This window comes from Colobus angolensis, unplaced genomic scaffold (assembly GCF_000951035.1).
Source record: "Colobus angolensis palliatus isolate OR3802 unplaced genomic scaffold, Cang.pa_1.0 Scaffold426, whole genome shotgun sequence".
Lineage (NCBI taxonomy): Eukaryota > Metazoa > Chordata > Mammalia > Primates > Cercopithecidae > Colobus > Colobus angolensis.
Genome location: NW_012117666.1, coordinates 399966 through 411827, shown reverse-complemented (window position 1 = coordinate 411827; position 11862 = coordinate 399966). Strand labels below are relative to the sequence as shown.

Genomic DNA, 11862 nt, shown 5'->3' with positions numbered 1-11862 from the left:
TCTTCCCTGGCCCCAGCCTGCCCTGCCGGCCTGTACGGCGACAACTGTCGACATTCCTGCCTCTGCCAGAATGGAGGGACCTGTGACCCCGTCTCAGGCCACTGTGCGTGCCCAGAGGGCTGGGCCGGCCTGGCCTGTGAGAAGGGTGAGTGCTGGGCGGCAGAGGAGGGACGCACCCCAGCATGCCTGGTGCAGCCCTGGCTGCAGGCCTAGGAGGGCTCCCAGGTCAGGGGGCAGCGCCCTGGGGTGGGGGCTTCGGCCCTGTATGAGGGAAGCATGAGCCAGGGTCTCCTGGACCCCGGAGGCAGGACCCTCACCCTCGTGCCTGCCTCTGTTCCTGTAGAGTGCCTCCCCGGGCACGTCGGAGCTGGCTGCCCGCACAGCTGTGGTTGCCTCAACGGGGGCCTGTGTGACCCGCACACGGGCCGCTGCCTCTGCCTGGCCGGCTGGACTGGGGACAAGTGTCAGAGCCGTGAGTGGGGCGGGGCAGCAGGGCAGTCTGGAGGCCCTGCTGAGAAGGGGTGGCATGAGCCTCATTGCAAGGCTGAGGACTGTGCGCTGGGTGGGGCCTCACCAGGGGATCTGTTGTCCTGTGAGTACAAGAGCTGCCATCTGAGCCCCAAGGGTTCCTGTAGGGGGTGCTCAGCCTAGGAAGCTGGCCTGTGGGGACAGAGTGCTGCTGCCTTGCCTTGGCAGGGGTGTGTGGCCTCGGCCAGCCCTGTGGTGGGTGGAACGGAGGATGCTCTGGGGCTTGGGGGGCCGTTGCTGTTTCCTGCATGCAGAGAGGGGCCCCTTCACCCCTTGTCCTGGAGCCTGTGCTGGCTGGGGGCCTCCTGCCAGTGAGGGGTCTGGCTGTGGCTTCTGTGACAGCAGGGCCTGGTTCACCCAGCAGGGCCTCAGCCTCTCCAGAGCCCAGACATACGAGGGCAACACTGCCTCATTCCTCAAAGCTCCGGCCTCCCACCCAAGCCCCTAACACCAGCCCCCTTCCAGCAGGGGCGCCATCCCCACTGCTTGGGGTGCAGCGTGGGCGGCCCCTTGCTCAGGGCCGGAGCCTTGGGCCTGCTGTCTGAGGGAAGCCTGGGCACTCGGCTGGCCTCAGGGCTGTCGCTGGCTCCCGTCGCCTCAGTGCTGAGCCCCAGCTGCCGTCTCCCTGCTCCTTCGCCTTCCGTGGGTTGGGGCCGCCGGAGGCTGAGCTCTCAGCCCTCTCTGGTGCCTGCAGCCTGTGCCAAGGGCACATTCGGGCCTCACTGTGAGGGGCGCTGTGACTGCCAGTGGGGAACCACCTGCTACCATGCCACCGGGGTCTGCTTCTGCCCTCCAGGGTGGGGGGACTCGAGGTGTGAGAATGGTGAGCACAGCCCCCAGTTCAGCCAGCACCGGGTGGGTCCTACCCACAGTGTCCACTCTGGGCCTGTCCTGGCCCACAGATCCCCAACAGGCCCCTCCCAGGAAGCCTCCCCATCCCATCCCTCATTTTTTTTTTTTTTTTTTTTTTTTTTTTTTTTTTTTGGAGATGGAGTCTAGCTCTGTCGCCCAGGCTGGAGTGCAGTGGCACGATCTCGGCTCACTGCAAGCTCCGCCTCCTGGGTTTACGCCATTCTCCTGCCTCAGCCTCCCGAGTAGCTGGGACTACAGGCGCCCGCCATCTCGCCCGGCTAGTTTTTTGTATTTTTTTTAGTAGAGACGGGGTTTCACCGTGTTAGCCAGGATGATCTCGATCTCCTGACCTTGTGATCTGTCCGTCTCGGCCTCCCAAAGTGCTGGGATGACAGACTTGAGCCACCGCACCCGGCCCCCATCCCTCATTTTTCTGCAGCCTGCCTGCGGGGCTGGTTTGGAGAGGCCTGTGCCCAGCGCTGCAGCTGTCCACCTGGCGCTGCCTGCCACCACGTCACTGGGGCCTGCCGCTGTCCCCCTGGCTTCACTGGCTCTGGCTGCGAACAAGGTGGGTGCTCCCAAGCCCCCACCCCGAGGAGTGACTGGGTGGGGGGAATCCAGAGAGGCCACCTGTTCCTTGATTGGGCTGGGCCAGGACCGACCCTGCCTGTCTGCACCCAGTCTGCCCACCTGGCAGCTTTGGGGAGGACTGTGCACGGATGTGCTGGTGTCCCAGTGAGAACCCAGCCTGCCACCCTGCCACTGGGATCTGCTCATGTGCTGCTGGCTACCACGGCCCCAGCTGCCAGCAACGTGAGTGCTGCCCATGCCCACCCAGGGGCTGGGGAGTCCTGCTGGGCCCAGTTCCCCTGGTCCCTGGGAAGGCCCTCATCTGAGGGGGTGGAAGATGGAGGGTGTCGGGGCCTCATGAGAGCTGCCTTGCTGTGTTCAGGGACACTGGGGAAGCCTCCAGCCCCAGCCCCTGCAGCTAGCCCCTCTCCCTGCAGGATGCCCGCCCGGGCGGTATGGGCCAGGCTGTGAACAGCTGTGTGGGTGTCTCAACGGGGGCTCCTGTGATGCGGCCACGGGGGCCTGCCACTGCCCTGCTGGGTTCCTTGGGGCGGACTGCAGCCTCAGTGAGTGGCTGGTGGCAGCAGGGCTGAGTGGTGCCTTCTGTGTCTCCGGGGTAGGACCAGCCAGCCTGCAGGAGGACCGCCCCCAACTGCCCACCTCCCTGCCCTTCAGGCCCCTCTGGCTGGGCCTGGCCCCAAGTGGAGCTAAGCCAGAGGGGCAGCCCTGGCTGCAGCCCTGGGGGTGTCTGTGACACCGAGTCCCCACCAGGCTTCTGCTAGCTCTGTCCCTGCACCTGCTGTGCCCGGTGACCTGTGCCATGTCTGCCAGGGGCTTGAGCACAGCTGGGCACAGAGGTCAGCTGGGCAGTTCAGCTGTGGCCAAGTGTCCTGCCAGGAAACAGGCCTTTTCCCTGAGTTGTGCAGGGACTTTCCCCTTCTGGGACCCCGGCAGAGCTGGCGGGGTGGGTGGGGGTGAGTCACTGCAGAGTGGGCAGAAGGGAGATGTCAGGGTGGGTGCATGGGAGCTGGCTGACCCCACCCTGTCTGGGGCAGACCCAGGGTCCCCTCACCCCATCCCATCCTGTCCTATCCCCTCTCCGGGGTTGACTGGGCAGGGAGAGAAGGGAAGCCAGCCACGCTCACTGCTTCCTCCCCGGCAGCCTGTCCGCAGGGCCGCTTCGGCCCCAACTGCACCCATGTGTGTGGGTGTGCGCATGGGGCGGCCTGCGACCCCGTGACCGGCACCTGCCTCTGCCCCCCGGGGAGAGCCGGCGTCCGTTGTGAGCGAGGTGGGTGTTTACTCTGGAGGGTGTGCTCACGGGCTCATCAGAGATGTCACGGATTAGCCACGGGGGTGCTGGAGGGTGGGCCCAGCCCAGGCACCCACACATCCTGGCTGCCACTGGCTCCCCACTTGACCGTGGGGCCGAGGCGAGAGTGCTGTAGCTTGTGTTGACTGCGCTGCCCTACTTGGGGGGATGGACCGTCCCACGCCACCCCAGCCCCTGCCTCGACACTCAGCTCCCGAGGCTTAGGCCACCCCGTGACCCCATCCTCATCGCGGTGGCCGTGAGGGCCTCAGGTTCCTACCCAGCACCTGCCTGGCCCCTTGCAGGAGGGATTGGGTGGCTGTCTTCTGCCTGAGGGTGGAGTCCTTCCGGCCCTTTCTCCCAGGCCCAAGGCCCAGGGACCAAAGTGGAGGCGGGTCTAGAGCACAGTCCAGAGTAGAGAGATGGGCTGGACCCAAGGGACAGGTGCGGTGGCTCCTGCTCCCACAGGCCCAGTCCCCATAAACACAGCCATAGCCTCTTGGCCTGGTCCCACCCTTAGTCTGCATCAAGGGGCCGGCTGCCCCCCACACCAGTTCTTGGCCTTCAGGACCCGTTGGGAGCCTGTGGCAGCAGAGGGTTCAGGATCCCAGGGCCCAGTCTCCAGCTGGGATGTAGCCTGGCCCCGCCTCACTCCCAGGAAGGATAGTGCCATTGGGCTGGTCATCAGGCATCCAGCTGTAACAGCCGGGCCGCAGCTGGCCACCTCTGAGCCCACAGCAGCCCAGCCATGTTCCTTCTCAGGCCTGGCGGATGTCCGCTCACTCCCAGTTGGGAGACAGCTGGTTCACAGTGGGCCGCTGCCTCCATGAAGCCTTCCGTGAACCCCTTCCTGCAGGCTGGGCAGGCGCTCACCCAGCCCCTCCATGACTGAGCCACCCTCAGTTCCTAGACCAGGCCTGGTACTTGGCAGCCTGAGATGACCAATGAATGAGAGGATGCGGCTGGTGCCACTCTCTGGCATATGCCTGCCCAGCCCAGCAGGCAGAGACTAGCACTGACAGGCCTCAGGAAGCATTTGACTGTCAGCCTGTGGGGACACGTCCCCAGAGGGAGCCCAGCCCTCGGCCAGAGCTCCACGCAGCACCTGCCTTCTGTCCCCAGGCTGCCCCCAGAACCGGTTTGGCGTGGGCTGTGAGCACACCTGCTCCTGCAGAAACGGGGGCCTGTGCCATGCCACCAACGGCAGCTGCTTCTGTGGCCTGGGCTGGACAGGGCTGCACTGTGAGCTGGGTGAGTGTGTGGGGCCAGTGGGACCCCAGCATCCCCTCAGGGATGTGCCCTGGGCTGCCATAGGGTTGGGCAAGGTTGGTGCCTGAGGACTGTCTGCCCTTCCCTCCCCGCCCTGCTCTGTCCCCAGCCTGTCCCCCTGGGCGCTATGGAGCCGCCTGCAGTCTGGAGTGCTCCTGCCACAACAATAGCACGTGTGAACCCACCACGGGCACCTGCCGCTGCGGCCCTGGCTTCTACGGCCAGGCCTGCGAGCACCGTGAGTTGGGGGCCTGTGCAGCTGGGCTGGGGCCCCTTTCAGCCACTGTCCACTCCTCCCATGTGGGTGATCCGGGCTGCAGTGAAGTAGAGAGGTGGGGAGCCAGCAGCAGTGGGGAGGGACGAGGAAGGGCAGGAGGGGGCTTCTCACGGGTCCCCGCATTGGCGGGTTTTACTCACTCTGGGCAAACTGGACATTTCTGCCCGTGTGCCCTTGTCTCATGGTAACTGGCATCCTTCAGCCTGTCCCCCTGGCTTCCATGGGGCTGGCTGCCAGGGGGTGTGCCAGTGTCAACATGGAGCCCCCTGTGACCCCATCAGTGGCCGGTGCCTCTGCCCCGCCGGCTTCCACGGCCACTTCTGTGAGAGTGGTGAGTGCTTCGTGCCCTCTTCCTCTCCCCACCCTGAACCCCCGCTCACTGGCCCCATCCCGTCTGGGTACAGGGCAGGAGGGGGCACTGAGCCCACTGCCCCCACCAGGGTGTGAGCCAGGTTCATTTGGAGAGGGCTGCCACCGGCGGTGTGACTGCGATGGGAGGGCACCCTGTGACCCTGTCACCGGTCTCTGCCTTTGCCCACCAGGGCGCTCAGGAGCCACCTGCAACCTGGGTGAGTCTGGGGTTCTGCTCAGGAAGGGCGTGGGTGTGGGTCTCCAACAGTGACTAATACTGATTGGTTGGGCCCTACCTGTGCCAGTCCTGGGCTGGGCACTGTGCCCTCCTATGGCCTCTGCACCTGGCCCATGCCCTCTGGGGGGTTGGAGTCAGCTGCTGGGACATGCAGTGCCAAGCATGGCGCTCCTGCTGGAGTCTTAGGCCAGGCTCTGCCCTGTGGGTCCCACAACGTCCCAGGAAGGCCATGGTCATGGGAGGGGGCTCTGGCTGGGTGGAAAGACTTCCCTGGATGGGGGGACATCGAGGGGGCTGTGGCCCTTCCAGCCCAGGGGGCCCCACCTGAGGATAGGAGGTGCTCACCGGAGGATAGGAGGGTCCCTGCTGCTGGGGCTGCATACCTGGCCTTGCGGCTCTCAGACCTGTTGTGCCCTGAGGGGGCATCCCTGACCACTGGCTCCCGTTTGCCCTCCTGGGGCAGGGCAGGAACACAGTGGTGACTCTGGGTGTGTGCCTGGGGCCTGGGCTTTCTCATGCAGGAGCTCACTGGCTGCAGAATGTGGCTGAGGAAGGCAGGGCAGGGACTGTTTACTCCTCAGGGGAAACCGAGGCCCAAGGTCTTAGCTCCCACACACACCCAGGCGGAAGGCTTCACTCCACCTGGGCTCTGCCAGGGGCCCCTAGGCCCAGGGTCCCTGGCGCAGGGAAAGCAGGGATGATGCTCAGGTTTGTCTCCTACCCCCTCCGCCTTGCAGATTGCGGAAGGGGCCAGTTCGGGCCCAGCTGCACCCTGCGCTGTGACTGCGCGGGGGGTGCTGACTGCAGCCCTGTCAGTGGGCAGTGTCACTGTGTGGATGGCTACATGGGGCCCACGTGCCGGGAAGGTGAGCTGGGCTCCCTGGGGAAGGGCGGGAAGTCACCATCCTCCCGTCAGCATCAGCTCCACCCTGGCCGGGGACCCCTGTCTCACCCACTGCAGAGTTGGCCAGGTCACCCTATGGCTATTCAGTCTTAGTGAATGTCATCTGTCCCCACCCGGTACCCAGAGTGTCACTTGGCTTCTGATGGGTGGAGTGTGAGCTTCACAGTCACGTAACCAGGGCACGGGGTGGGCCATGCTGCCAGCCGGAACGGCTTTCCCAGCCCCAGCAGCTGCAAGGGTGGGCCGCAAACTGCACCGGTGGCCTGAAGAGGGTCGTGACCCCATGGCTGGGCCGGACTATCCACAGTGTGGATGGACGCTGGCTATCCCTGCCCCTGCTGCCCCCTACGCACATGCACCAGGGTGTGAGGGTGTGTCTGTGCACGCATATGCAAGTGTGAGCAGCAGGCTGTGTGTGCATGTGTGCCAGTACATGTGTGTGGCATCCAGTGTGTGCCAGTCCATGCATGCAGTCCTGCACTGGCAGCAGGCGCCTGTTTGTGTCAGTGCCTGTGTGTTATGTGTGTATCAGTGTGTGAACGTGGCCAGTCTGTGCAACAGTGCACGCATGGGCTGCAGGGGGCAAAGGCATGTGTGCCAGGCATGTGTGAGCGTGAAGGTGACTCCTCAGCACCTAAGCCCTTGAGGCTGTCCTGGAATGTGCTCTCTGCCTGCAGGCAGTGCTTTTGGGATACCCCCACCCCTCTGGCCGCCCAGACTTTGCTGCCCGTCCCTCCGAACCGTGTACCCCGGAGCAGTGTTGGGACAGGTTGTCTCTGCAGAGGGAAGTGAGAGGCAGGCTTGGGGCCCGTGCAGGGCAGGACATGTGGGCGGGGCAAAGGCCGGGCGCCAGGCTACCTGCAGGCTCTGCCTTTTGGCTAACTGGGGATTTCACACTCGGGGTCCTCGACTTGGAGGCCCCCAAATCGTCTTGGCTTTGTGTATGTGTGCATCTGTTTGTGCCTTTCTAAGGCAGTCCTGGCTGCAGACTGTTCAGAGCCTGAAGACAGGCGAGCCCCGATCTCGGTGGAGCGGGGCGGGGCGAGGAGGGGCGGGGCAGCAGCCTGTGCGCTGGTGCAGGGGACAAAAGGCTGTCCGGCAGTGGCATCTAGTGGTCAGATATGGTACTGCACCGCCGGCTGCCGGGCACCTGGGCTGGGTGCTGGGGGCAGTGCCTTGACGTTGAGCTGGAGGTCTCGGGAGCCTGGGGCCTCATGGGCAGGGTCTTGCTGGGTGTGGGGAGTCCTGGGTCCTGTGCCCTCCCCTGGAGTGGACTTGACGTTGGGTAAAGCCCCTGATGCTATGGGTAGTGGGGGCTTGGAGGGGCTGAGAGCTTTCCTTTGGGGCGAGGGAGAGACCCCGGCCGCCCCTGTTCCTTCCCTGAGTGCAAAGGAGTGAGAAGGGAAGGAGGCTGTGCGGGAAAAGTGAGGTCCTTGAAGCCTGGATGGGGTCATGCCTGGCTGCACTCAAGGCTGGGGGTACTAACGTGGCTTGCCCTCTCTCCCCTTCAGGTGGGCCCCTCCGGCTCCCCGAGAACCTGTCCTTAGCCCAGGGCCCAGGTAAGGGGTGTGGGGAATGCCTGTGGACTTGCCAGAAGGGTGGCTTATGGCAAAGTCAAAGCAGAGTGCTTAAGTATAATCTGGGCCCCACAGGGCAGCAGCTGTACCCGGGACCTTGGGCCCCAGGAATCTAGAGCTCAAAGACCAAGGCCGGGGCCAGGGCTGGGAAGGACAGGCTGGGAAGGACAGGCTGGGAAGGACAGGCTGGGAAGGACGGGTGGGCCCCGCCCCCCCCCACCCCGGCCCCGCCCCGCTCTCCTGGGCTGAGCTGCTGAGGGGAGGGGTGGGAGGGGGAGGTGCCAACCCAGAACCCAGTCTGTTTTGGGAGCACCCATCCCGCCCTGGACTGGGCCTCCTTTCTCCTTTTCCCCAGTAGCGACACCGCCCGCCTCCAGCAGACCCACATCCCGGAACAGTGGACCAGCGAGGCACTAGCAGAGGCGGCCCCGTGGAGCCCGCCTCTCCATTCCAGCCAGAGGGGACCCAGGCCTTTGGTGACTACTGAGGACACTTCATGGGCCCAGAGCTCTTGGTACTGCCCTTCCTCTGAGGGCCGTGGAGGGCTGTGGACAGCCCAGCAACCTGTTGCTCTTGGAGGCTGGTGTGGCGTTGAGGAGGGAAGCCTTGCATGGCCGCTGGAAGAGAGGCGCCGCCTGGCCTGGCTCTGCAGAACCCGGGGGCAAGCTCTGGGCCTGGGCTGAGAAAGCCTTACTCTCCCTGCGGCTCTGAGTCGGGCCGAGGACAGGTGTGGGCGCCAGTGTGGGCGCAGGTGCAGGCACAGGGCCACTGTCCTCCAGGCAGGCTTTTTGGTGCTAGGCCCTGGGACTTTAAGTTGCCCAGCCCGTATTTATGTAAAGGTATTTATGGGCCACTGCACATGCCCGCTGCAACCCTGGGATCAGCTGGAAGCTGCCTGTCATCTGCCCGATCCCCAGAAACCCTGATTCAGGTCTGCAGGGTTCTGCGGGCTCACCAGGCTGCTGGCTCCGGTACCATGTAAACCCAGGAAGGTAAAGGAGCAGGCAGCCTCCTCGTGGCCTGTGTGTTTGCTGCGTGACGTGGACTCTGTGTAGGCTCCTCCCTGGGGCATGGCCAGGATAAGGGTGCACACGGGGACCTCCCAGTGCACCTGGGACCCTTTGCAGGGGTGGGAGTGCCACACAAGTGAAGAAGTTGGGACTCATCTCAGTTCCTGGTGCTATTGGGGAGAACTCTGGGGCTGCATTCATTACCACTGAGACACCTTGAGACCCAGAGAGTGGCTGGCCCCGAAGAATGGCCCAGGGGGAGGGAGGCTGGTGTGGAGGGGCAACCTGGACTGAGGCCGAACTCCCTTGGGCCCACCCCACCCACCCCTACCTGAGCATCAGCAGTCGGGGGGAGGGCAACATCACAGGGACGGGGCAGGGGCTCCCTGGGTGAGTACAGGCCGACCCTCCCAAGCACCTGGCACTCATGGGCTGAGGTTGATGTCTCCTGGAAGAAGGGCCCAGAATGGACGGTAGAGGCAGAGGGTAGAGGCGGTGGTTGGGGACTCCAGAAAAGCCTGCAGGGTGGGGTGGCCAGTGGAGAGGGCTGCACTCAGACTGCAACACAGGACACTCTCTCCCTTGAGAAGGCCCCCTTAGGGTCTGGGCTGCTGCCCCCCATCACCCTAAAACCAGCCAAGGTAGCTGAGGCCCCAGGGCAGAGGATTTCACCAGCAGGAGGAAGAGGAGTCCAGTGAGCTTGGTTGCTCACAGACAGCAAGGGAGCCGTCACAGAGGAAGCCAACAAATGGACCGCCGTGGGGAGACTTTGAAGTAAAACAGTGATAAGGGAGGGCAGGATGGTGGGGATGCAGGAGCAGCAGACAGAGAGAGATGGACTGCGGTGCAATGGAGTGTGCAAAACGCACACCTGGAAATGAAGCATCCAGCAGATGGGGTGAGTGGATACAGCTCAGGAGATTCTCCCAGGAATAGCAGGGAGACGTAAAGAGAGACAACGTACAGAAGATAGACGAATGGAAATGGATAAGGGAGGTGTTCATTCACCTCCATCTAACTGCAAAATACAAAAATAAGAAGTCATTGACATGAAGCAATGATGACCAAGACATCCTCAGATCTAAAGGTGAATGATCTCAGTCAGACTGGAAATGCACAAGGTGGAAAAATAACAAAAAAGCCGTAAGACCTTGAAGAACATCAATGTCAAAGATAAATTCTAAAGTCCCAGAGAAAAAAGAATGGGAATCGAATTGACCTCAGACTTTACGCGAGAAACACGGGGAGCCAGAAAACTGTGATGTTCCAGCCTCAGAGTTTGAAGGAAATATTTGAAGCCTGAATTTTATGTCCAGCTAAACTATCAAGGGCATGCAAAGTCCATGTTATTCTTAGGCCTTCAAGCCCTTGGCCATTTTTCTACAGAAAAGCCTGATTTGAAAATGCTCTTAGAGACGTTCTCCAACCAGAAGAGAAAGCAGCCAGGAGGGTGCTATGAGATACTCAGTCACCACAGTTCCCAAATGGCCTAGCAATTCAGAGAATCAAAATATCCCCATTACTCCCCAATGGGAACGCCCGACAGTCTCAGCATGGTGTGAGGGTGTGGACAGGGGCAGGTGCCAATCACTCATCCCGCTCAGTGCAGACACGTGTTCAGCTACAGGAAGCCATGAGGCAGGCTGAGCTTCTGCCCACCCGGAGGAAATCTTAGCTACCCAACGACAGTCAGGAACAGAGGAGAATGAAGCAGAATAACTAGAAAACAGGCTCACGGATCCTAATGTTAACGGTTACAAATGACGATGGGAAAACAAACTCCTGACCGTATATTATATAGTTTCAAATAGCTAGAAGGAGGATATTGGATGTTCTCAACACACATAACAAACGTTTGAGACGATGATATGCTCATTACCCTGATTTGATCACTAGACATCCCATGTATCAAACATCACTGTGTATCCAATGAATAGCTATAATTATTGTCAATTAAAAACATTAAACACAGACTAGACTGCATTAAAAATATACTAAATAGTATTTTCACTATAAAAGACATGCTTCAAAGGGTAGAAATACAGACAGGCAGAGTAAACCAAAGGAGAATTGGGGCAGGCGTTTGAATATTTCAAGGTGAGAAGCATCGTGACAGTCTGTAAATGTACATACACATATACGCACCCAACGAGGCTCAAACATTCATTCAGCAGCGATGGATAGAACAGGTCGAAATAAATCGCTGTCGTGAGTGATTTGAATGTACGTTTTACAAAAACCAATAGGTTGGCCAGGCGCGGTGGCTCACGCCTGTAATCTCAGCACTTTGGGAGGCTGAGACAGGCGGATCACGAGGTCAGGAGTTTGAGACCATCCTGGCTAACACGGTGAAACCCCGTCTCTACTAAAAAATACAAAAAACTAGCCGGGCGAGGTGGCGGTGCCTGTAGTCCCAGCTACTCAGGAGGCTGAGGCAGGAGAATGGCGGGAACCCGGGGGGCGGAGCTTGCAGTGAGCTGAGATCCGGCCACTATACTCCAGCCTGGGCGATAGAGCGAGACTCCGTCTCAAAAAAAAAAACCAAAAAAAAAAAACCAATAGGTTAAGAAGCTGCGCTTTCTAAAAACCCATCGGTTAAGCAAGTAAGTTAGCAATGATAACCTGAATAAGCTTGAACACACATGGTGCATCTGTATTTATCCTTACGTGTTTACTGTATTGACGTACACATGCCTTTTCAGTGTAACAATATGTATGAAGTTAAGGGGTACATGTGCAGTTTTGTTACATGGACATATCGCATGGTGGAAAAGTCTGGGCTTTAGTGTTGCCATTACTGAATAGTGTACATATCTGCCCATGAAGTAATTTCTCATCCCTCCCACCCTTCCAGTCTCCAATGTCTGTTATTCCACTCTCTGTCTGTCTGTACATGTTATTTAGCTCTCACATATAAAGGAGAGCATGCAGTATTTGACTTTATTTCTGGGTTATTTCACCTAAGATAGTGGTC

At 60.7% G+C, this 11862-nt stretch overlaps 1 protein-coding gene across 2 annotated transcripts in view; it reads left to right on the top strand.

Moving 5' to 3' along the window:
- Positions 1-10880, top strand: part of MEGF6 (multiple EGF-like-domains 6) — a 123118-nt gene extending 112238 nt beyond the window's left edge. Inside the window, exons 25-37 of one of the 2 annotated variants that reach the window (XM_011956837.1) lie at positions 17-145; positions 344-472; positions 1820-1948; positions 2062-2193; positions 2388-2516; positions 3113-3241; positions 4385-4513; positions 4641-4769; positions 5011-5139; positions 5249-5377; positions 6135-6263; positions 7813-7860; positions 8237-10880. In XM_011956837.1, coding sequence (XP_011812227.1) covers positions 17-145; positions 344-472; positions 1820-1948; positions 2062-2193; positions 2388-2516; positions 3113-3241; positions 4385-4513; positions 4641-4769; positions 5011-5139; positions 5249-5377; positions 6135-6263; positions 7813-7860; positions 8237-8295 — 1529 coding nt within the window. In that variant the 3' untranslated portion in view covers positions 8296-10880. Of the gene's footprint in view, positions 1-16; positions 146-343; positions 473-1819; positions 1949-2061; positions 2194-2387; positions 2517-3112; positions 3242-4384; positions 4514-4640; positions 4770-5010; positions 5140-5248; positions 5378-6134; positions 6264-7812; positions 7861-8233 lie in introns of both variants that reach the window. The other variant, XM_011956836.1, reaches the window with a different exon arrangement.
- Positions 10881-11862: the final 982 nt, after the last annotated feature.